This window comes from Suricata suricatta, chromosome 8, assembly GCF_006229205.1.
Source record: "Suricata suricatta isolate VVHF042 chromosome 8, meerkat_22Aug2017_6uvM2_HiC, whole genome shotgun sequence".
Taxonomy (NCBI): domain Eukaryota; kingdom Metazoa; phylum Chordata; class Mammalia; order Carnivora; family Herpestidae; genus Suricata; species Suricata suricatta.
Window position 1 is genome coordinate 42,484,155 of NC_043707.1, and position 25,897 is coordinate 42,510,051.

A 25,897-nucleotide genomic window follows, 5' to 3' on the forward strand; every position below is an offset into this window, starting at 1 on the left:
TAGAAAAGAACTATAAATTGCCAAAGTCCAGCTCCAACAAATCCAGGGCTCCCTGAAGGATGGATGGTGTTGACAAAAGGGAGTGAGAGAGCCTCGAGATTCTTTCTGCTCACCAGGCAGGCATCTCTGCACTGACCAGAAAGTCAGCTTTCTTTATGGTAAAAAATGTATGGGGCCAGCACAGACGTGGCATTTGCTTTAGACAATAATTTCTGATGACAAATGCTTTGGCATATAAAAATTTCCCAGAACATAGATTGGTAGAAGACTCATGCATAATCTTTATCAATAGTGATTGATGTAGGTGACTTAGATGCTTATCACATGGGGAAGGAAGGCATCTTTAGCATTCAAATACAAGGCAATGTTTTTAGCATAGCAAAGGTCAAGTTAGTTCTTTTGTGAGCAGAGGTTAATAGCCTCTTTTCTTGAGGGAAAGAAAAACAGGTTTCTCAGGAAATATAATATTTGCTCCCATAATCACAAAAGAAGAAATTCCTATAATAAGTTCCTTCACAAGATACAAATAGCATGTTTTAGGATAAAGGGGACAAGTCATTCCTGATACCAGTCAACAAGGCACCTTGGGGGGTCTGTGCTCAAGCAAAAATAATTGAGTGAGGGGTAGACATTGGTCACCATCTGATTGCGGAAGCCTTGCAAACCTGGCTTACCTCAAGGAGATTTCTCAACGTTAGTGAGTTCAGAAACAGCTTCCAGCAATAAATAGTGCAGGATGACAGAGGCGGTAACTCTATGAGTCCACAAGACATATGGTCAGAAATCCTAGACGACATAGAAACACATTCTTAATGTTTCCTTAGGCTACATCAAATAACCCACTTAAAAAAATTTTTATGTTTATTTATCTATGAGAGAGACACACACACACAGAATGAAAGCACAGGAGTGGCAGAGAGAGAGAGAGAGAGGCACAGGATCTAAAACAGGCTCCAGGCTTCAAGCTGTCAGCACAGAGCCTGACATGGGGCTCAAACCCACAGACCATGAGATCATGACCTGAGCCAGTCAGATGCTTAACCCACTGAGCCACCCAGGTACCCCAGAATAACCGACTTAAAAAAAAAAAAACCTAAAAATTATACCACTGACTATCCCATCTTGCAGCCTCTTTCTTTATAATTACTTGTAAAATGGGCATTTATGGGAGCCAAAGAAAGATTCATTTACATAAAATATGAGCCACTGCAGTATTTTTATACTCTAAAAGAGACAGCCCTCTGATACCTCAGTCACAAGTTTAAGACCAGACAGTAAGAACAGGACTTATCAGGAGGTCAGGGGAGGAATCAGCATTCAGTTCAGGGAGTGTCTTAGAAGCACTGGAGAAGCCCAGGTTCTATTCAAGTGTCGCATCGTGAATAGACAAGACATCTTAGGTCATGGTCTAAGACAACTAGTAATTCACACTTTTCTAGAAACAGAGGAGAGTGTAGCATTATCCTGCCAACTATTTTATTTAGCCTGCCTCGTGGGAGTTTTCTCACTCTGATCCCAGCCCCAAACAAAAAAGTTCTTCTTTGTGGAATATGAAAATCAAATATCCCTGCACGAGCTCTATTATGTGACAGCATCCCTTTGTGTTAACTCTCTGCAAAGAGTCACGTCAGGGAAGATGTCCCCTGTATCAGCTGTGGTTACTGTCTCCTGTACCTATCACTTTTCTTTTCAGACCACCGTGTGCAGGGTGACGAAGCGGCCTGATTTCTCCACTTCTGGCCAATGGGAGGTAGTCACAGAATCTGAAGGGAAAGAGGAGGTGAATGTCTTTGATGGAGTCATGGTTTGCACCGGCCATCACACCAATGCGCACTTACCCTTGGAAAGCTTCCCTGGTGAGTAGCCTCCAGGGAGGGGAGCCTGAGGCATGCCTGTCATCTGAATGGAAAACGGGAAAATGGTGGCCTAAGTAACTCCTACCTTGGGATGAAAAAGGGCTTATACTAATTCTACATGTTCCCCTGAAAGATGTTGGGGTAACTTTGATTACTGCCACTTGGGAGGTAGAAATAACATTAATTTTGGAAACTAGAGAAAAATTACGGGGCTCTATCTTTGGTTTCACAACAACTTTAGTTTATCTAAGGATCAAAAGAAAGAACATAGACTCAATCCAGATTTGGTTGAAGGATTTTTCGGCAATCAAGGAAACACACAAATATTGAGTTTCTAAGGGAGAAATGAAAACTTCAAGAGAGTAGTTAATTATTGTCTTTGACCTAGATTTTCATTTTGAAAAAAAAAAGCACTCTATTTATATTCTAGAGTATATAAAAATATATAAATTCCAAAAATTAGGTATTTAATTTTAGGTTAATTTTTTTGAGACAGAGAGAGAGAGACTGTATGTGCGTTCACACACGTGAACCGGGGAGGGGCAGAGAGAGAGGGAGAGAGTGAATCCCAAGCAGGCTCCTTGCTGCAGCTTGATCTGCAAACTGTGAGATTAATGACCTGAGCAAAATCAAGAGTTGGATGCTTAACCAACTGAGCCATCCAGGCGTCCCAGAAGTAGGTATTTAAAGAGAATTAAAAGACAAGAGATAATGGAGGTTTTCTGAAGGAGTTTGGAATTGGGAGTCTACAAGTCCAAAATGTAAACAGATCCTGAGTTCAACAGACTATTCATGATAAGGAAATCACAAGATTCTGCACTGAGACTGTGAGATAAGAAAAGAAAATAGGCAAAAATATTCAGAAAAGCAAGAGTGCAGCTGAGTAAAGGAAGACTATATGGAGATGTGTGCTTAAACTCTACACACCGCTAACAGAATGAATGGTTTGACAAATGACAGCAGAGAAACCTCATTAGATAACTCTTTTCCCTTCCCTTGCAGGAATCGAGAAGTTCAAAGGACAGTACTTCCACAGCCGAGACTATAAGAAACCAGAGATTTTCACCGGAAAGAGAGTCATTATAATTGGCATTGGGAATTCTGGAGGGGATCTGGCTGTGGAAATTTCCCACACGGCCAAGCAGGTTTGAATCCGTAAATTTCTTTGCTTCGCTGAAGAAGCTGTATGTGGACCCCACACAGAGTATGAATACCTCTGCATATAGCCCATGTAGCACACACAGGGCTTGGCTCCATTGCCTCAGTTGGCAACATTATGTTGATGAGATGAGGGGGCCTAGATTCCTATCATTCAGCTGACCTCATGCTGAAGAACCCCAGTGATCCAATCAGCTGTCTCTTCTGAGTGTGCCCCTGACTTTGAAGACCAAGCAGTTGCTTGGGGAGCTTGGTCAAACACAGCCTTCTGAGTGTGGCTCTTGTTTAGGACAGCACAAGTGCCACTGTCCTGCATGAAGGATGCCACACAGGTTTAGCAGAAGGCTTTGCACTCATAGGACGGTGGGGGAATTTTCCTCTTCTCTCCCCAAATGGAAAAAAGAAGCAATCTAATCTTTTAGAAGAAAACGTGAATATCAGTGTGGCAAACATCCCCGCTGTGGCACATGCAAGCTGTTCACCTCAGCCTTTGCATACAGATCAGAAATAGTAGGACATTCACCCTAAAGCAATTTCTGTGTCCTAAAGGTCTTTCTTATTTTGCTTTGTTATGTTTTTTTTTATCATAGATTTTAAACTGGGAAGAGAGTGCCTTCACTGTAAATTCCTAGAAAAAGACATGTCATTGTTCCATTTTGTTATTCATGTCTTTGTTGAATCATAACTTTACTGGCAATAGGTAAATACCTGGTTGTTTTCCAGTAACTTTAATTAAGCTCTGTTTCTCCACAAATATGTTTTATATTATTATTATTATTTTAAATAGAAGTTTAATGCCACAACTTTGTCAAATGCCCTTTACCTAGACAGGTAACACTTCTAGGTATATAACAATAACAGCATTTCTCAGTATTCTCCCCATCCATCATCACAAAAGTAATTTCATGTTATTCCATGCATCAATTCAACAAGCTTTATTTAAAACAAGCTTTTTTTTTAAAAAAGGGTAAAAATGTGTGTAGGTGTTATGATCAGAGATTGTGCAAGGTATGTGCAAGGGGACCCAAAGCATGTCAAATGGTCAGTTACAAGGTTGGTGGGACTTCTGTGCACCCAGGAACTGTGGATTGCCAAAGAGGAGGGCATCCAGAGTGGGTGGAGATAAGGTGGCCGTGTTTGAGAGAGCTTGGGACAACGCACAGCAAAGCCACCTCTGCGAGGCGGGGGCAAGGCCAATACCCCACTAATGCGAGCCGAAGAAACTCAATTGCTGGGCTCTAACTTTTTCCTTTACATATTAAATTGCATTTATTAGAAGTTATCTGTAAATCAAAAAGTTTAAATAGACCTGTAAATTTCAGCATGTCAAGGAAGTTATGGCATCATAATTCTCATGATATAATACTTTTGTGAATAGAAAATATCCATTTCTTATAAAACAACTTTCTTGGATTTTTTCCTTATAAATCCAGATTTATAAATATGGTGTGAAAACAAGGTATAGACGGAAAACTGAAATAAGAAGAATGATAACCATTAGGCATTTATTGATTGTTTACCATATGCCACACCCTTTGCAAAAACACTACTTCAGGGCGCCTGCGTGGCTCAGTCAGTTGAGCGTCCAACTTTGGCTCAGGACATTATCTCACAGTTATGGGTTTGAGCCCCACGTCTGGCTCTGTTCTGACAGCTTGGAGCCTGGAGCCTGCTTCACATTCTGTGTCTCCCCCTCTCTCTCTATCTCCCTCTCCCTCATTCTCTCTCTCTTTCAAAAATGAATAAACATTAAAAAGTTTAAAAAAAACCCCACTATTTAATTCTGACAACAGCCTTGGGATGGGATGTATTATTATCACGATTTTAATGTAGGGGGCCTTTTCATTGAGACTCTGAGCACTTATGTCACACATATGCTTTTATAACAAAAGTTATACAGACTGCACACACAGCTGTGTAGATCCTAGGACCATACTCTTTAGACTGTGATGTGTAAAAGTGCTCAATTATGAGAGCACATGAGGTCCCCATCAGCGAGAATGTATGTGTGAAGTACATTATTATCCCTCTGTAGACAGGTCACCTTTTTATAGGAGATCTTAAACAAAAGACCATCGAGCAGGAACTTATATCCCCAGACAGTTTTGTAGAGAAAGAGACACTTTTGCCAAGTAATTGACTATCAAAACTTTATCAGCTTCCTGTTGTTCGATCTGCAGTTTTTCCGTTAAACAGTCAATGAAACAATTCTTCAGCACAGGCTTTGGGGTGAATCAGACCTGAGTTGGAATTCAGCTCTGCCATTTACTAGCTGTATGATCTCAGGCAAGTTATTCATCTTCTCATCCATAAAATGAGGATAATAATACCTACCTCCAGAGACTGTTGTATTGATTAAATAAAACATAGATAAAGGACCTGGCACAATCACTTACAGGCCATAATTCTCAATAAATGGAAACAATGAGGATGATGTGTTGGGGAGACTAGAAGATGTGTATGCTATTCCTCACACCGGGGAGGAAACACATTTGGAGAGACAGAAATAAAAGTGTAAAAAGTTTAATATCGGGGCGCCTGGGTGACTCAGTTGGTTAAGCGTCCAGCTTCAGATCAGGTCATGATCTTGTGGTTCGTGGGTTCGAGCCCTGCATCGGGCTCTGTGCTGACAGCTGTATCTCCCTCTCTCTCTGACCCTTCCTGCTTACCCTGTCTCTCTCTGTCTCTCAAAAATAAATAAATAAAAAAAACATTAAAAAAAAGTTTAATATCAATGTCAATGATAAACAACAGGCATGGTTTTTTTTTTTTTTTTTGTAATAGTGCAAACAATGTCAAAGGCAAAAAAGGTTGAAGCTTTTGGGTTAAATGATGTCCAATTGCCCTCAGCTCAACTGCTCCATGATTTTAAATGAGCTACATAGGTGGGATGCTAGAGAAGGTCAGAGGATGGAGAGAAAATCATCAGCCAGACCGGTCAGTGGTGTCTTATAGAGGAGGACTTGATCCGGATCTTAACGATAAATAGGCTCCAAGAAATGAAGAGAATAGGTGACTTTCCAAGGAGGCATAATGACATGAAGCAGAAATGCAGTGGTGGTTCAGAGCAAGACACATTCTTTATCAGCTTCCTGTTGTTCGATCTGCAGTGAATACACTAATCTAATTGTACATGTAGAGTTTGAGAAGGAAAACTTCAGGGAAAAAAAACAATCATTCAGGGACTAAAAAGAGAGATGAAGGAGTCTGGACTTAATCTTGAAGAGCGTGGGGTGCTATTGGAGGATTACGAGCCCGAGAATGGCAAAAGCAAACCATTGTTTCTCCATGGCCCAGGTTTTCCTCAGCACCAGGAGGGGCGCTTGGATCCTGAATCGTGTAGCAGACTACGGATATCCCGTTGATGTGCTATTGTCTTCTCGATTTAAACATTTTCTTCAGAAGATTTGTGGTGAATCATCAGCAAACTATTTTTTGGAGAAAAAGATGAACCAAAGATTTGACCATGAAATGTTTGGCCTAAAGCCTAAACACAGGTATGTTGTCTGGATGGGAGTGGGGCGGTTATGGCCAAGGCACAAGAACAAGGACTGTTCATACAGGTTAACTGGAGAGCTACTCCTATCCATACATCAAGGAAATCCGCAGATCTGTGGGGCTCATGCCTGGCTCAGCTGGAACCCTGATCTCAGGATTGTGAGTTGGAGCCCCACATTGGGTGTAGAAGAAAGAAAGAAAGAAAAGAAAGAAAAGAAAGGAAAGAAAAGAAAGAGAGAGAGAGAGAGAGAGAGAGAGAGAGAGAGAGAAAGAAAGAGAGAGAGAGAAAGAGAGAGGGAAGAAAGGAAGGAAGGAAGAAAGGAAGGAAGGAAGGAAGGAAGAAAAAGAAAAAGGGAGGGAGGGAGGGAGAGAGGGAGGAAAGAGAAAAAGAAGTAAAATCCACAGATCTGAGATCAGATTTCTATTTTGTCCCCATAGGAGTCTAAGATCTACTCATCTGTAATCTTCAAGCTATGATTCTCCTTGACATTAACCATTTTATCATTTCCTCAAATACAAGTTCTTTATTAATTTTTAAGGTGTTTTTTTTTTTTGAGAGGTATAGAACATGAGCAGGGGAGGGGCAGAGAGAGAGGGATACAGAATCCAAAGCAGGCTCCAGGTTCTGAGCAGTCAGCAACAGCCCGATGCGGGGCTCGAACTCACAAACCATGAGATCATGACCAGAGCTGAATGGGGATGCTTAACCGCCTGAGCCCCTCAGGTGCTCCACAAGTTCTTTTTACATTATGCCCCGTAACAAAGTGGGAGCAGAGGGCAGTGTTCATTCATTTATCCAGCAAACACTGAGCACGTGCTATGAGCCAAGCATTATACTGGGCATGAGAACACCAAGACTAAAGACCTAACAGTAATGTAATACAAATGATAACACTTCCCTTTTTTGAGGGCTTACTGTAAGACAAGCACAGGGCTAAATTGGAGTTACATGCATTATCTCATTTAATCCTCATGACAACCCTATAGGTCAGTACTGTTTTTCATTTCCATTTTGCAGATATAAAAATTGACACTTAGAAAAACTAAGTTGTCCTAAGTCACACAAGTAATATATGTCAGACGCTAAAAATGGATCTTACCTTAAATACTCTAAGGAAGAGACAGATAATAGAATATGATGAATGCATGGAGTGCAGTGGGGGTATGTCAAATGGGAGCCCTCAGTCAGTCAAGGAGGTAGACTATGAAAGCATTTCTAGAAGCTGATTTTTAATGCTTTAGGCCCTCCAATTTTTTATTTTTCTAAATGCTCAGATTTGCTTCCTACAAAACAGTCAGTACAATGAGCACCCATATATCTTTCAAGTAGATTCGCCTGTTATTAACAGTTTATTTGCTCTCTCTCTCTCCCCTTCTCTGAAGATAGATAAATCCCGTCTATCCATCAGATATATCCATCCATCCACCCATCCAAAGACGCATACTTACATATGTTTTCCTAAACCATTTGGGTATGTTACAGTCACTCTGAGACACTTTACCCTACATTCTTCAGCATCTATTGCCTAAGAAATAGGGCATTCTCCTACATAAACATAATACAATGACCACATGGGAAATTCAGCATTAATAAAATAATATTTTCTAATGTATCACATATTCAAATTTCCTAAATTGTCCCCAACAATACTACTTATAGATCTTCCGTTTTTAAATTCAGGATCCTTTCAGGTATCACCCCATTGCATTTAATTGTTGTATCTCCTTAATCTCTTCAGTTGAAATAATTCACCATTTTTTGACAGACTTAAAAAAAATTTTTAACATTTTTATTTATTATTGAGAGACAGAGATGGAGCACAAGCATGGGAGGGGCAGAGAGGAGGGAAACACAGAATCTGAAGGATGCTCCAGGCTCTGAGCTGTCAGCACAGAGCCTGACACGGGGCTTAAACCCACAAACTGCGAAATCATGACCTGAGCCAAAGTTGGACGCCCATCAACTGAGCCAACCAGGCATCCCTGGCAGAATTTTTAAAAAGGAGCCACTTGTTTTATAGAATGCCTCTAAATTTGGACTTGCATAGTTGTTCTACCTTTACTGTATGCTGGTGAAACATTTTTGCTACAAATATTTACAGGCTGTGCCTTCTCTGTAGATCACATCAGGAGTCACATGATATGAGCTTATCCCATATTAATGATGTTAAATTTGATCACTTGAATAAGGTGGCAGCTACCAGGTTTCTCCTTTGTAAAGAGTTTTTTTCTTTGAAATTAATCAGTGAGGTGATACTCTGAGACTGTGTTCATCAACAACTTTTCACTCATTTACTTTACCCAATTATGGAAACCGTAGCATCTTTGACTTCAGTGATTACAAAATAAATTGGAGCTTTATAGACCAATAGGAGGTAGTCAAGCAAACAGGGTAAGGAAGTAGCATTCTAAGTACATGCTCCCAGAATAATGAAAAATACATTTTGCTCTTGGACTTGCACGTAGTCTGGTTTGGCTGGACTTTAATAAAATGGCAAAGATGAAAAAATGATTGAGTACATCTCCAGTCTCACTGAACAGGTACATTAAAACCTTTGTAACATCTGCTAAATAAAACGTCTGAAGACGGTTCAGAGCCACTGAAATATTTTAAGCAAGTGAGTAACCTTATAATAAATACCTTTTGGAACAACCACTCCAAAAATGATGTAGAAGGTAGACTGAAAGGGGATGGAGAAAGAGGCCCTAAAGACAATTGGAACAGTACAGGTAACATAGAGAATAGATAAAACTACTCTGAGTATGTTAAGAGGAGATAGAGAAAAGCCCATGTGAACAGACAGATATAAGACTCACAATTTTGTGGCTTGGGAAACTGTGGATGGTGGTACTATTTGTGAAAAGGAATAAGTTTGGAGAGAAAGATAAAACCATGAGGTCAGAATGGGAACAGAATCTGTACCTAAAGGTTAGAGTTAAAGCATAACTATACACAACAAGCCAGTAACAATAACACCATGTTCCTGAGGCTAGACCAGCTCTGTCTGAACACAATAGACAGAGAATTGTCAGAGCCTTGTTAACTAAGGGTCCAAGGATTCAGACTGATTTTTAGAAAGGTCCTGGAAACCATATTTTTAGAAAGAATACTGGAAACCATATTTTTTTTGGCACCCTTATCCTATGCTGTCTTCTAGGAAATATTAGTTAATAGACCCAGAGGGTCCCAAGGGAATTTATAAAAAAAAAACCTTTTGATAAAAATTCTAGAGTCCTAGACTGTGGGAAAACCACTTAACTTCTTTAGGCCTCAATTTCCTCATCTCAAAAACCTAGAAAATAACACTTGTCCTGCCTTCTTCACTGAGTTTATGTAGGACTCAAATAAGTGAGCATATATGAATCCATTTATGAGCTACTAAATACATGTAATTTATTATATAGTTTGGAAAATGATGGTCTAATTCTAGCTCTTGGTGGTTTGAAACTGGAAATGAGACTCATAAGAATGCTGATAGTTCAGTTCTGTAGACTTACTGATATATGGATAGAAACTACAGGCCTGTGGCCTTATCATATCACTAAGAAAATTACTATTCCTTGAGAAGCCATATATACTCTCTTCAAATAAGACCATTCTTCTTTTACTTGTCCAACATCTTCTCTTTCAGTGCCGTCCAGGGCCCAACTTCTGCTCTGAGATCCTGATCTGTGACAAGCCAGTATATGTTAGATCTTACCCACATTTCATGGATAGATCCACAGAGAGACCATTGACCTATTGTTTACCTCCATCAAAGTAGAATTTTACTTACATGTTACTAATAGTCTCTCCCTCTCAATCTCTCTCACTTTCATTTCTCCTCTTGATCTTTATTGCCACTCACAGAGCTCTGAGTCAGCATCCAACAGTGAATGATGACCTGCCAAATCGTATAATTTCTGGCTTGGTGAAGGTGAAAGGAAATGTGAAGGAATTCACAGAGACAGCTGCCATATTTGAAGATGGCTCCAGGGAGGATGACATTGATGCTGTTATCTTTGCCACAGGCTATTCCTTTGCCTTTCCTTTTCTTGAAGATTCTGTTCAAGTAGTCAAAAACAAGATATCCCTATATAAAAAGGTCTTCCCTCCTAACCTGGAAAAGCCAACTCTTGCAATCATAGGCTTGATCCAGCCTTTGGGTGCCATTATGCCCATTTCAGAGCTCCAAGGACGCTGGGTCACTCAAGTGTTTAAAGGTAAGTGACCAGGCAAGTTGACTACTTAATTACTTAATGGTATGTTTAATTATGTTTACATTCTTGCTTTTTTTTTGAAGATCTTTAAAATCTTTATTTTTGTGTATAGTTTATTACCAAGTTGGTTTCCATATGACACCCAGTGCTCTTCCCCACAAGCACCCCTCTCTATGACCATCCCCCCCTTTTCCCTTCCCCCCTCCATCTTCAGCCCTCAGTTTGTTCTCAGCATTCCAAAGGCTCTCATGATTTGCCTCACTCCCTCTCCCCAACTCTTTCCCCTCTCCTTTCCCATTCCCATGGTCTCCTGTTAGATTTCTCCTGCTAGACCTATGAGTAAAAATATATGGTATCTGTCCTTCTAAACAGATGAAAAGTATGTATGACTGTAATAAAATTAGTGCTCAAAAAATATTTTTGAGTGAATATAAAGTAATAATTTATAACCATAGACATATATTGGAATCGCCTGGGAAATTTTCCAAAAAATAGGCATACTCTGTCTAGTGATGTTTTTAAAAGTCTGGGGTGGGCCAGACATAAGATCTCTAATAAAATGTTCCTCAGTTAATTCCAATGTGCACTCCAGACTAGAATTCACCCATCTAGATTTTAGACAACTGATATATATATTTGTGAAACAAAAGACATTATAGAGAAAAGCAAATATAGAGATGGTGTGATTGATTTCAGCCAAAAGTTAAGACCTAGTTAAAAACTAGTTCAAAATGTGTAAGATTCAACCTCTCAAATCTTACTTCCCCCCTTTTACATCCCCTCTTTCAGTTTCAGCTAGGAGAACATGAGAAAAAACTTTGGTGCTCGGGATAGCAGGCTCAATAGGAGTCAGGAGAATGATATGGCTTCTAAAAAGCTTAATTATATCTAGCATCATGAAAGAACTATAATGTCCTAGAATTTACAACTGTTCTCTAAACTGGCCAGTGCATACCCAAAGACATATTTTAAATATGAAACTGGAGTGTATGAAAAGGAGAGAGACAAGAATGGTTCAGGGGTTTGAAAATGTACCCTTTGAAGTATAACTGAAGGAGCTAGAGAAGTTTACCTAGAGAAGATAAGATTCAGGGGAGACAGGAGAGTTCCCTTCAGATACTTCAAGAATGTCCCATGCCAGGGGCACCTGGGTGACTCAGTAGGTAGTGTTCAACTCTTGGTTTCAGCTTAGGTCATGATTTCACAGTTTGTGGGTTTGAGCCCCACATTGGGCTCGTGCCCGCTGTTAGCACAGAGCCTGCTTGGGATTTTTTCTCTCTCCCTCTCTCTATCTACTCCATTCCATGCTGGCTCTCATGCTTGCACACTCTGTTCTCTCTCAAAATAAATAAACTTAAAAAAAAAATGTCCCATGAGGAAGGATTTGATTTGCTCAGTATCACTTCAAAGAGTTGACCAGAAGCAAGAAGTGAAATTTTGAGGGTTGCACAAAAATCAGTTTAACATTAAAGACAAACATGCCGACCTTTATTTGTCAGTGGTTGCTGCTTCAAGATGAAATAGCTGCCTCTGAAATTGTGCAAAATCCAAGCAGAATGGAAAAGTCTTATCTTTAATAGGATTTTAGCCATAAAATGGGATTGAGAGTTTATTTTTACTTCATTCTCTCTGTGGTAAAGCCTGTTTGTTACTAAGAGTACAAATGTACCCTGCTCTTTATTTTGTTCTTTATTTTTCATATACTTTTGGGACCATTTATCATTTCCTTATATCCATATTTCATTTCCCAATTGGAAGACGGAGGAGGAAGGAAGAATAGGAGAAATCTCTCCCAAAGACATAGTAGAATAGAGTTAGCAGCTGTCATAACATTAACATATTATGGTGGTGATGGGGAAGGCGACCCAGTGAATTGTAACCTACTTGAATACAGAAAATTATCCTGTATTTCTTTGAATTCTCCATGGCATAGTATTTGTTGCCAGTAAGGTAATCTTACACTTAAAGTTTTTATTTTCTCTTTAGGTAATTTTTACACTTAAAATTTTGATTTTTCTCTTTAGGGCTGAGGACATTGCCCTCACAAAGCAAAATGAAAGCAGAAATAGCTAAGGCTCAAGAGGAAATGGCAAAAAGGTAAGAGTATGTGGTTAATGTTTCTACTTAGTTCTTTATTAGAACAATATTGTACTATATTTATATTTCTTGTGTTATTTTAAGGATTTAGATTATATTTTGAAGGGAAGGGAAATAATCTTTTGTGACAATAAAATGGAGAAATAGCACCATATGGTTTGAATATGCATGGAAAAGGAGAGAAAAGCATTTAAAGTTCTATGATTAGAACCTAAAAGTAGGAAAAAGCACATGGAGAGAAAATCAGGAATATTAATTTTGGCAGGATTACCTGAAATGCTAGTGAAGCTGCCAGACAAAGGAAGAGAGTCAATGATTTAATGGGAAGAAGATACGGTCCAGTTACAAATACGTAGGTAGGTTTACAAATCAGCATAGGTGGGGTGCCTGGGTGGCTCAGTCGGTCAAGTGTCCAACTGCAGCTCAGATCATGATCTCACAGGTCGTGGGTTTGAGCCCCGTGTTGGGCTCTGTGCTAATAGCTAGCTCAGAACCTGGAGCCTGCTTCAGATTCTGTGTCTCCCTCTCTCTCTGACCCTCCCCAGCTTATGCTGTCTCTGTCTTTCAAAAATAAATTTAAAAAACATTAAAAAAAATTTTTTTTTAAATCAGCATAGGTGAGCACTGGGGTGGCTCAATTGGTAGAACATCAGACTCAATCTCCCGGTCATGAGTTCAAGCCCCACACTGGGCATGCAGCCTACTTTAAAAAAAAAAAGAAGAAGAAAAAGAAAAGAAAAAGAAATCAGTATAGGCTACTTTGTTGGCTGTCATCACATAGCAGCATGCTCAGGTCACAGCAGCTCATTGTATGAACAGTCTTTGTGATTTGGGAAGGTGGTAACATCAGCTAGTTGCTTCGTGCTTGAACAAACACAGTAATTTAGCAATCTGAATTTCAGAACTTGAGTTTATGCACTGGGTGATTTTTATTTGGACAAAGTGGAAGTTGATGGTAAGTTCCTAAATTTTTGTGCAAAAGTTAGGGGTATAATCATTCCAGGCCCAAAGAGGTAGATGAAGTTTTTAATTAACCCTGATACCCTTTCCAGGTACTCTGCTATTTCTCTCCTTACTTTCATTGCCAGATTTATATGCTCTAAATTCTCATCCTTTTCTTCCTCCTAAACCTCCAGCATTGTAACTTCTATCCTTACTTATGCAACTGCTATCCTGAAGGTCATCTATGACCAATTTCATTTTTCGTCTCACTAGTGAATCTGCTGCTTATAATAGTCTCTTCTTTCTTGGAGTGCTTTCTTTCCCTGCTTTTCTGACAGTACATCTCCTATTTCAACTTCTCGCCTCTGTTTCCTTTGACTTATTTTATCTAGCTACCTTCTGACTGTGAGCAGTCCCCAAAGACACAATTTAACCTTTATCAAGGGTCAACTATGTACACACACTACGTGTTTTATATGCATGACTTTATTTAATCCTCGCCACGACCCTACGAGGCTGGTACAAGTGAATCCCTTTTGCTAAACCTTCATGACCCACTGCTGTAGGATAAATGCACACGTACAGAGCCTTGAGCCAACATAACATCCATTAGGGGTAAGCTCACAAAGTCTTTCCTGTCTTCACTTCTCTTCGAAACTAGTCCCATTTCAGGAAATTGCTATTTAACCATCTGGCAGTTCCTCTGGAATTCCATCTCACCAATTCTACCTCAAATTTCTTTTTCTATCCCTTTTTTTCCTGTCCCGGTTTTTGGATTCCTCAAGTAATCCCATCCAGTCTCAATTAACTTGACTTGGTTTTTTCTCTTCCTTGCTTTCTGTCCTGCAGTTCTTTGTCTTATTTTCATTATAAGAAGTAAGAAGAGTTACCAATGAGCTCTTTATAAATTCCACTCCTTCCACGAGTATCTGTTACCACATTTTCCCTCTAAAAAGTTCTAACTTTTCAAATCTGCTCTTGGTGTAAAGCCTTCATCTGGCTCTGTTTGGAGAGCCACTTCCTCTGGTGGGATAAATCATTCCCCCACGCCTATCAGGATTCCAAATTAGCATTGACCCTGGGAAGTCCTGCTCTGTGGACCCCAGTACCACTGCCTCATAAAACAATTGAGGATCCCAAACTTGAGAATTTTTGTGGTGAGTTTTCTCATAATATCAGAGTCCTCTCTATCTGAATCTGCTATATTTGCCTCTCTCTATCCATCCTTGTTTTCCACAACAGGCCTCTTCTATGGTAGGCAGCACCCATAGATATTCCATGTTCATATTCCACACTCATTCCTGCTTTATTCCTTCATTGTGCTCTTCCCCTGACTTGTAACACTTTGCTGTTTGCTAGCAGATATATCTTCCACATCTTTCAAGGACATACTGCTCTATTTTAATTACCTTCTTCTAACATTTCTATTCAGCCATCTAAAACCACATGATATACCAAAAGTCTTATATTCTTTTGTGCTCTATGTGTATCTATCTTCTATCCTCCAGTAAATTATAAGGTCCTTAAGGATAAAGACAATGTCTTTTCTTTCTTCTCTGTTTTCTACAGCTCCTAGCCAAATATGGAGCCAATAACAGGCATCTGAAAGCATTGATTAACTGATTGATTGAACTGTTGACAGGCCATGGCTTCTGTCTTTTCTGTTTCAGGTATGTGGAGAGCCAACGCCATACCATCCAGGGAGACTATATAGATACCATGGAGGAGCTTGCTGATCTGGTGGGTGTCAGGCCCAATCTGCTGTCTCTGGCCTTCACTGACCCCAAACTAGCAATACAGCTCATTTGGGGACCCTGCACTCCAATCCAGTATCGTCTACAAGGCCCTGGAAAATGGGATGGAGCCCGAAAAGCTATCCTCACCACAGAAGAACGTATCAGAAAGCCAATGATGACAAGAGTGATCGAACCCAGTAATTCCAACACTTCAACAATAACAATGGCCAAGTTTATGCTGGCTGTTGTTTTCTTTGCTATAATTGTGACCTACTTTTAGCTGTCCCATTTGTCATTGCCCCAGTTTTCTTTGGAAAGCTGGATCTAGAAATGCCTTCTGAATCTGATGAGGTTGAACAACTCTTAGCTTCACATTGCTCAAGAATCTATCTACTTTTCTCATGCCGAAGCATTAATCCTCTTCCCTCTTTTCCATACAGTGAGACTCTAGCTTTTAATTCATATTGATTTCCCTTCCGTCCTTTGTGTCCCACCACTTTTTCCTTTTAGTAACTCCTGAACTATGAGCTCAGGTACCTTTTCAGTCATCTTTGTAGGTCCTTAGCAGACTTCTTGACATGTGGTATGTGCTTAGTAAATGCTCTCAATATTATGATGGGGAGCAGGAGTCAATATCTGTATAAGAAATGGGTGACTCCATGGAACTCTGCTTCTGATAGGATTTGATTTTCTATTAGAAGTTCAATCTTGGGGCACCTGGGTGGCTCAGTCAGTTGAGCATCCAACTCTTGATTTCAGCTCAGGTCCTGATCCCAGGGTTGTAGGATCAAGTCTCATGTCAGCCAGGCTCCATGCTGAGTGTGGAGCCTGTTTAAGATCTCTCTCCTTCTCTCTCTCTCTCTCTCTGTCTCTCTTTGCCCATCTCTTGAGTGTGCTCTTGCTCTCTCTCTCTCTCAAAAAAAAGTTCAATCTTTTGTTTTTAATATTGTAACTAAATGTAGGTCTCTTGAAAGATCAGAGAATTAATGGCCTTATATATATCTAAGATATATCAACACTTAAACATTTTATTTCACTAGCAATTCACTAGTGTATGTGATACTGCATCCTTTCTACTCTTTTCCCCTAAGCAACATGTCTTAATTTTCTCAATGAAAAAAACTTTTTATGCTTATGGGTCATTCTAATAATCTAGCATCTGTGAATAGGTTCAACTTGGCTGAAAAACTTGGGATTTTTAAGTTAGCTGTCCAGTCTTCTTTTGATCTCTTTGTTCCCATCTTAGGATCCAACAAGACTTTGCCTTAGAAAATAGGATCCAAAACAAGCTGCCAACTTTTGTAGTGTGGCCTCCAAATGTTATTTGTCTCTCCTCACTCCTACGTTCTCCTCCCCATTCCCTCAATCACACAGAGTCTGGAGTCAATATTCAATGAGGTCACTTACGTATTAAAACAGGATTGGCTGGGGCACCTGGGTGGCTCAGTCGGTTAAGCGTCCAGCTTCGGCTCAGGACATGATTTCACGGTTCGTGGGTTTAAAACCCACGTCAGACTCTGTTGACAGCTAGCTCAGAGCCTGGAGCCTGCTTCAGATTCTGTGTCTCCCTCTCTATCTGACTCTCCCCTGTTCACGCTGTCTCTCTCTGTCTCTCAAAAAAAAAAAAAAATTTAAAAATTAAAAAAAAAAAACCAGCTTTTTCAAGAATTAAAAAATAAATAAATAAAAATAAAACAGGATTGGTACTAACTAAATATAGGGGCAGTCCAATTATAACAGTTCTCTTCATGTCATACAATGTTGTTCTGAAAAACCGAGCAAATGAAAAGTAGAGGCTCCCCATTTATGGCCCAGGACTGCTGCGAATCCTGTTTTCTCATTTGTAGAAGCTCTGTTCTATTCTCGTCTCACAGAGTTAAACAAGTGTTAGCTACTGGGCACACCAAATTCGATCAAGAATGATACTAGATGTGCCAGCCAGTAAATAAGTTGTTGTGCAGTACACATTGCTGCCTATCATATGACAAAAGGATAAATCTGAACTAAATGACAACACTGGAAATTATTATCCTTCCCAATATAAATACACATAAGAGAACCAGAAATATAAGAACTACAACTTCCTCCTAATCATTTAACCTTTTGCTCAGTTCCCTGCCATTTGGCCTAATTTCGAAATTTTGGCCTATTGAAAATGAGAAAACCAAGAAATGGTATTACTTCTTAGGTCTTTTTCCTTCCCTAAAACGTGTGATACTGGTGATTTATCATCTTTTAAAAATGTACTGAGGATCTTACAATCTGCAGATTATTCTAGTTGCAAAGTAAAGGTTACTTGCTTCTTTTTCATTTCCTTCTTTTAACCCATAAATTTATCTCTTTTAACATGTCAGCCTATTGAATGAACAGCCCGTTGATAATGTGATTACCAGTTATCAGCAATAAGTACCCCAGTTTCCTCTTCAAGTAAAAATACATAACTCTAAATTCATGGACTCTCTCATTTTATTTATAATATGCAAAGTTATAAAAAAAATCATTGATAAACTTCTAAACTAAGCTAAAAGTAAGATGTGAATAGGAAACAGAACTAAAAACAACTCGAGATTCATTGCTGATGAATGTGTACTAATATTCATCACTTTACCATCCTTTGCCTTTGTAATTATGTTGGAAGGGTATATCACTTTCCCATTTTATCATTTTTCCGTCATATCACACACACACACACACACACACCCTCATTCTTGTGCCAGAAAGTAAGAAAGTGTTCAAAAAACAAGCTGGTGGGGGTGTGTCACAGGGATACAGAAGCCAACCTAAAGTGGTTTCAATGGTCAAAGGCAGAACAAACGACCTGAGCAACAAAATAGATGACTTTATATTGGATTATGATAAAGTATAAAAAATACCCATGAATCCATACCAATATATAAATGATTGAATAATTTAAGAAGTGGAGCAGAATAGACCAATTCGCCACACAGAAGAATGCTAAACAATTTATATAAATATTCTGCCCTCAGAGAAACAGGGCATAATTCCCCACTCCTTAAGTATAGGCTACAGAGCTTAAGTTCCTTCCAAAGAGAACAGTACGGAAAGGGAAGAAAAATAACATTAAGGTAAAGAGATCTGACAAAACACGGCCTCAGCTGCATGATCGATATGAACGTCACCAGTGAGTCATGATGATAGCCAGCCACCCATAATATGTGATGAGAAGGGTACTTTATCCCTGCGGTCTTCCCCCGCCAAATGATAGCACAGTCTAATCATAAGAAAACGACAGACAAACCCAAGTTCAGGAATACCTTACAAAACTGTGTTGAAACGATCAAGAACATCAAAAACAAGGAAAGTCTGAAACCCTGGCATAGTACAGAGGAGCCTGAAGAGACCTGACATCTACAGGTACTGTATCCTGGGTGGGATCCCGGCACATGAAAAGGACGCTAAACAAGCATTAAAGAAATACTGGGCGTGTGCGTGTGCTCTAGAGGCGCCGCCCGCCACCCAGAGCCACAGCACAGCCACAGTGTAGAAGAGCGGGGAGGGGCCCAGACCCAGCTGGGGTGGGGGTGGGGATAGATCCCCAGAAGTGAGGTAACTGGATCAGAGGGTGGCTACTGCGTGTATAACAGGGTGTGTCTCACTGTAGCTTCAATGGCGCTGAGTAGACTGTCAGGGTTTAAGCCGACCGTGTCAGGGGTGTGTACGAGCTAGTGGTCCTTGGTTCAGAAGGCGTGGGAAGTCTCACCTCACGGTTCAGTTTGTTCCCAGAATTTTTGTTGAAAAATATGGCCCAACAAGAGAAGATTCCTCCAGAAAGCAAGTTGAAGTAGATTGCCACCTGCGTACGCTTGAAATCCTGGACACGGCAGGACGAAGGAATTTACAGCCATGAGAGACCTGGATGTGAACAGCGTTTGCGCTAGTATATCCTGTTATAGGTCAGTCCACACTTGACGACTTATAGGACCCGAGGAACGTATTTTATGGGTTAAGGACACAGAAGATGATCCAGTGATTTTAGTTGGCAATAAATGTGACCTGAAAGGTGAGCGAGTAGTTGGCAAAAACAGAGTCTGAATTTAGCAAGATGGTGGCATGACTGTGCCATTTTAGAATCTTCTGTGAAGTTAAAGATCAACATTAATGAGATCTTTTATGACCTGGTCAGACAGATAAATAGAAAAGTGGAAAAGAAGAAGCCTAGAAAGAAATCCTGTCTGCTGCTTTAGACCCGCTGCTTACTGCAGTAAGCAGCAGTAGCTCTGAGCCAGATTACAGGAATGAACTGCTGCCAAACTGGGAAGTACCAGCACTCCAGGCTTCAAACATTAAATCTGAAGAAGCTTCTCCTGCTTTATACATTATGTGAAGAATTTAACTCTTATATTGCCTTGCAGAATTCTCTCTGGAGAAAAAAAAATTTTCTCTCTGTATATCGTTTGGAAAATATAGTATTTCTCCTTTTCTTTTAAACTTTTTTTAAATGTTTTATTTATTTTTGATACAGAGAGACACACAGCATGAGAGGGGGAGGGACAGAGAGAGCAGGAGACACAACGCAAGAAAAGGGCTCCAGGCTCTGAGCTAGCCGCCAGCACAGAGCCCAACGCGGGGCTGGAACCCACGAATGCGAGATCTGACCTGAGCCAAAGTCGGAGGCTCAACTGACTGAGCCACTCAGGCGCCCCAGTATTTCTCCTTTTCAACAGCAGTTATAACATGTGAAAATAAATATGCTTGACTCTAATGTGATTACACAAAGAGCATGGATGCTTTTCAAACGTTAGTGCTACTGTAGTCACATGATTTCGTACTGTCCTCTTTCTCATGATACTTTCCTGTCAAACACTAAAAAGTTGAACCATTATACTTCATATCTGTAATGATACAGACTATGAAATTTCCCCTCAAACTCATTGCACCAGATAACTTTTTGGGTCATTGGCTTCATTTTGTATTTTAAAAGTTATAGAGGCACTTGGGTGGCTCAGTCAGTTAGGCGTCTGATTTTGGCTCAGGTCACAATCTCACGGGTTCTGAGTTCGAGACCCACATCAGGCTCTGTGCTGACAGCTCAGAGGCTGAAGCCTGCTTCTGATTCGGTGTCTTTCCCTCTTTCATGCCTCTCTCATGCTCATGTTCTGTCTCTCTCTGTATCTCAACAGTAAATAAATGTTAAATTTTTTTTAATCTAAAATGATTCTAAAATTTAAAATTATTTTAAAAAATAAAGAAATATATATTTTTTGGTTCAGGGCTTGACCCAGAGCCACATTCTAGTGGAACTTTCTCAGAGAGAGGAAGAATATTGGATAGTACCATTCATTTAAATTACTATGTTTAAATTTGTTTATGTTTAAATTACTATGTATTTAAATTACATATTAAGCTGTTCTAATAAAGCATAATATAACTTACTTTGTCAATTTTGTTTTCTTTGCTGAATAAATATGGGCTACCTTTGTAGAGAGGAGAAAATGGTGAGACAAGGTCAAAAGAGACATCTTCTTTTTTTTTAATGTTTTATTTTTATTTTTGATACAGAGAGAGACAGAACATGAGAGGGGGAGGTGCAGAGAGAGAAGGAGACACAGAACCGGAAGCAGACTCCAGGCTCTGAGCTAGCTGTCAGCACAGAGCCTGATGTGAGGCTTGAACCCACAAACATGAGATCTGACCTGAGCTGAAGTCGGAGGCTTAACCGACTGAGCCACCCAGGTGCCCAAGAGACATCTTCTTAAAATCACTCAGATAAGCTCCTTCCTGTAGCTAAGCAGGCTGAGCCAACAGTCTCCACTAGCAAAATTTATGGTATACTAATGGTAAGTACATTCATAAATGAGATGATTTTACTCGATATGGAGTCTGTGCTCTATTACTTTTGTCAATGGCAATATATAATATATTATAGGATATAAACATTCCAGACTGCCTACTTGGAATTTTCGAAAGTGCTGTGTTTTTCCACGCCTCTGTAAACATTCTTTGGCTGTACCCTCCTCTTGGTAAATTCTCCACTTGCCCTGATGCCTGGCACTTATTTTACCCTCAAGATTCACTTCATCTGTTATCTTCCAGGAATCTCTTACTGATCTCCAATTTGAAACACGTGACCTTCTTTTGTGCCCTTATTATACCTGGTATGTTGCTCAATTTCATTTGGTGAATATTTCTGGTACATTATGCAATATCAGTTGGTTCTTTCCTGTTTTCTCCTTAAACTAGTAAATTCCTTGGAGGAAGATACTTTGTAATTACTCTGCATATTCCCAGGGCTGCTTAAAGTACAGTAAGACCTCAGTAAATTAGTACTTAATTAATTGAGTGAATAAATTCAACATGAATATTTTTAAAAACAGGAATGTTCTTAAAGGATTAAAATTGTGAATATACCTCAATATATATACATATATAAAAATAAAATAAATAATACTTTTATTAAAAAGTGATTCAGGAGCTTAAGGATGCTTAACATTTTGAAATGTCTTTCAGTACCTCGACACTTTAAAAAAAATTTTTTTTAACATTTATTTTTGTGGCACTTGGGTGGCTCAGTTGGTTAAGCATCGACTTCAGCTCAGGTCACGGTCTCAAGGTTTGTGAGTTTGAGCCTCGCAATGGGCTCTGTGCTGACGGCTCAGAGCTGGGAGCCTGCTTTGGAATCTGTGGCCCCTTTCTCTCTGCCCCTCCCTCACTCATGCTCTGTCTGCCTCTCTCTCAAAAATAAACATTAAAAAAAATTTTTTTTAAACATATTTACTTAGTTTTGAGAGACAGTGCAAATCAGAGCATGAGTGGGGGAGGGGCCATTTCTCCCAAGAGTCCTGGTTCCTCTTGGAGAATTATATTAGAACCCAGAAACTAGCTGCTAGGTGTGCTCACTGCCTCTGGGTGTCAGTTTTTTCTAGGCCCTTCAGAGAGGCCAGAACTTGGAAATATATATGTGCATACTAACGCATGAATACACACATATTCATCATTACTTCTCTATTTATCCATCCGTATCTATAAACATGAATTCATATTCATGTCTTCAACTCTAACACAGGATTTAGAGAGGACATGCACAGTCCCCTCATTTTACATATAAGAAAATTTATAATTAGAAGATAAAGATACTTATCCTAAGTCAAACAGTATATAGTTAGCAGTCTCTTTGTACCAAATGAGTACTCATGTGGTGATGCTGTGTGTGTGTGTGTGTGTGTGTGTGTGTGTGGTGAGCAGCTGAAGAGCACGGGGTGCTTAGTACAAGTCCCAGCAGGTACTAGGCCCTTGTCAAGTTTTAAAAATGAATGAGGTATACATATTTTTTAGGAAATACTGGCTAAATATTTAACCTGAGCCTTGTTTATAAAATGACATATAATTATCTATTCTGCTTACCCTCACGGGGCAGTTTTGAGATCACATGATATAATTCATATGCGAATCCTTTGGAATCTGAAAGATAGAATTATGACAGTATGGTAAGGAAAATTCTAAATCCTTTAATTTGGTTCCTCTTCCTTTGGGTGGACAGAATGTAAGAACATCACTACCATTTCTGGGCAGAATAAAATTATTTTAAAATAAAAAATAAGAAACCACAAAAGAATCCCAAATAGCCAAAGGAATCTTGAGAAAGGTAAATAGAACTGAAGGTATATTCCTGTTTCAACTACTATAATCAAAATAGTACGGTACATACATAAAAATAGATACATAGATCAAAGGAAGAAAGTAGAGAGCCCAGAAATAAACCCACCTATACAGTCAACTAACCCTTGACAAGGGCACCAAGAACATAAAATTCTGCAAGAGTCTCTTTAAAAAGTGGTCCTGGGAAAACTGAATATCCACATACAAACAAAAACAAAAACAAAAACAACCCCTTCCTTTATACCACTCACAAAAACTAACTCAAAGTGGATTAAAGATCTGAATTAAGACCCGCGATAAAACTCCTCAAAGAAAACATGGAGGGTAGACTCCTTGACTCTAGTCTTGGTGATAGTTTTTGGATTGGACACCAAAAGCAAAGGTAATAAAAGCAAACGCAAACAAGTGGAACTACATGGAACTGAAAGGCTCTGCACAGCAAAGGAAACAATCGACAATATGAAAAAGGGACCTTTGGAGTAGGAGAAGATATTTATCTGATATTTAATCATATATCCAGTATATCTGATAAGAGATTAATATCCAAAATAGATAAGGAATTCAGATAATTCAGTAGCAAGAAAACAAATAATCCAACTAAAAAGTATGCAGAGGTCTTTATGGTTCTGGTCACCAGTTCCAACGTGGGAGTGAGGGGGGGCGAGTGCCCCATACCAACAAACCAATTCTCAGGACATGTGGGAAATCATATAGCTATGTCCTGGTTAAGGAGTTTATAGGGAACACATTACACTGCTTTCTGACTATCTGAGAGGAAGGTTGAGAGATGGGTCCTTCCAACCCATGGTACGGTTTAATCAGACGGGCAGGTGCCCAGTGTGGTCCTGATGGGAGAAGAACACATGCATACCCCCTTCCCCAAGTTATCAGTTCATAAGGTCCTTTCCATGAATCATTGCCTTCTATGTCTTTGAGTGAAACCTTGGCTAGTGTAGGTGGAGTGGGAGATGGTGCAAAATGCCGTTTGGCAGCTGTGTGCACTTTAGAGGGTTGCACCACATAAGCAATTCATAATCGAGATTTGGATATTCTGATAGGAGTAGAAATGCCACCGGCCATTATACGATGGCCCAAGCCCAAACCCAGACCAATCATACCTTATTCCAGCAATGCTCTACTATTGTCACTGCTGCTCCATCTGCAATCCCTAACATAAGAACAAAATAGGTTCCTTTGCCATGGTACAGCAGGGGCAAGTGAGCCTTAGGTTGATTTCACAAATAGGTTACAAGAGTATTTCCAGGCAAATAGATAATGAAGAAACTGCTCAAGTTTTATGGCAGCAATTGGCCTATGAAAATGCTACTGCGGGGGCGCCTGGGTGGCTCAGTTGGTTAAGCCTCCCACTTCGGCTCAGGTCAGATCTCACGTTCGTGGGTTCGAGCCCGGCGTCAGGCTCTGTGCTAAGAGCTAGCTCAGAACCTGGAGCCTGTTTCCGGTTCTGTGTCTCCTTCTCTCTCTGCGCCTCCCCCTCTCATGCTCTGTCTCTCTGTGTATCAAAAATAAATAAAAACATTAAAAAAAAAAAAAGAAAGAAAATGCTACTGCGGACTGTCAGGCCGCTCTCCCTGGTATATGTTCTCAAGCCAGAGGTATCGCTGAATTCGTTAGGGTGTGCCAAAATGTGGGCACTGAGACATGTAACGCACAAACTCTTGTGGCTATTATGAGGCCGTCTCCAGCCTCTCATGCCTGCTGAAATGTGGAAAACCCGAGCACAGGCAAAAGGACTGTCACCAACAAAAAAGAGGACAAACCAAGAAGTTATGCAAGGATGGTACCAGATGTAGGAAAAAAAAAAAAAACAATGGGCAAATAAATCAATGAGGATCTAAATTTGATAAAGAAGAAGGATCCCTCTTGGGAAATTAGGAAAGGGGTGTCAGCTCCCATACCCCCAATCCCAAGTGGAGCAAAACCATACAGAACCCTGTTTCTCAGGTTTTCTTCAACCAGGTCAAGGTTGGGTTACACACTTGTGGGCAGCCAACAGAGGATGTGCAGGACTGGACTTATGCACTATCTCAGAATAACTTTAAAGGAACACGATCATGTCTATACAATACCCACTGGGGTACAGGACCCCATTCCTCCCAACACAGTGGGGATTATTCTAGGAAGATCTAGCATGACAAAAAAGGGAAATTTGGTACCACCTGGAGTCACTGACTCAGATTATACTGGGGAAATTCATATTATGATAAAAGTTAATGGGTTACAAATGATCCATCCTGGAATATGATTAGCATAACTACTCTTTTTTTTTTAACCTTTGTTTTTAATGTTTTATTTATTTTTGATACAGAGAGAGACAGAGCATGAGAGGGGGAGGGGAAGAGAGAGAAGGAGACGCAGAACCGCAAATAGGCTCCAGGCTCTGAGCTAGGCGTCAGCACAGAGCCTGATGCGGGGCTCGAACCCATGAACGTGAGATCTGACCTGATCCGAAGCCGGAGGCTTAACCGACTGAGCCACCCAGGCGCCCCAGAACAACTACTCTTAATCCCTTTAGAAGTTCCAGGAGCTTTATTTATTTGTTTTTGTTTTTGTTTTATTTTTTAAGAGAAAAAAAATTTTATTGCAATATAAAATGCACTTATAAAATGTCCACAGAAGGCATGTAATTCTTTACTGCTATATAAATTTACTGGGAATATTTTATTCACCTTTGATTGTTATGATGTCACCTAAAACATACTGTAAACACTGAGTTATACTCTATAACAAATGCATCACTGATTTTCAGCAATCTTGGTTTAATAATAATTAAAG

The 25,897-nt window shown here is 39.8% G+C and overlaps 1 protein-coding gene and 1 pseudogene across 1 annotated transcript in view; both read left to right on the forward strand.

The window, feature by feature from the left end:
* FMO5 (flavin containing dimethylaniline monoxygenase 5) overlaps nt 1-16,258 on the forward strand; it is a 30,548-nt gene extending 14,290 nt beyond the window's left edge. Inside the window, exons 3-8 of the mRNA XM_029947526.1 lie at nt 1,694-1,856; nt 2,859-3,001; nt 6,312-6,511; nt 10,363-10,715; nt 12,737-12,809; nt 15,422-16,258. Coding sequence (XP_029803386.1) covers nt 1,694-1,856; nt 2,859-3,001; nt 6,312-6,511; nt 10,363-10,715; nt 12,737-12,809; nt 15,422-15,767 — 1,278 coding nt within the window. The 3' untranslated portion in view covers nt 15,768-16,258. The remainder of the gene's footprint in view (nt 1-1,693; nt 1,857-2,858; nt 3,002-6,311; nt 6,512-10,362; nt 10,716-12,736; nt 12,810-15,421) is intronic.
* Nucleotides 16,259-18,616: 2,358 nt separating this feature from the next.
* On the forward strand, nt 18,617-19,887 carry LOC115297594 (annotated as a pseudogene).
* Nucleotides 19,888-25,897: the final 6,010 nt, after the last annotated feature.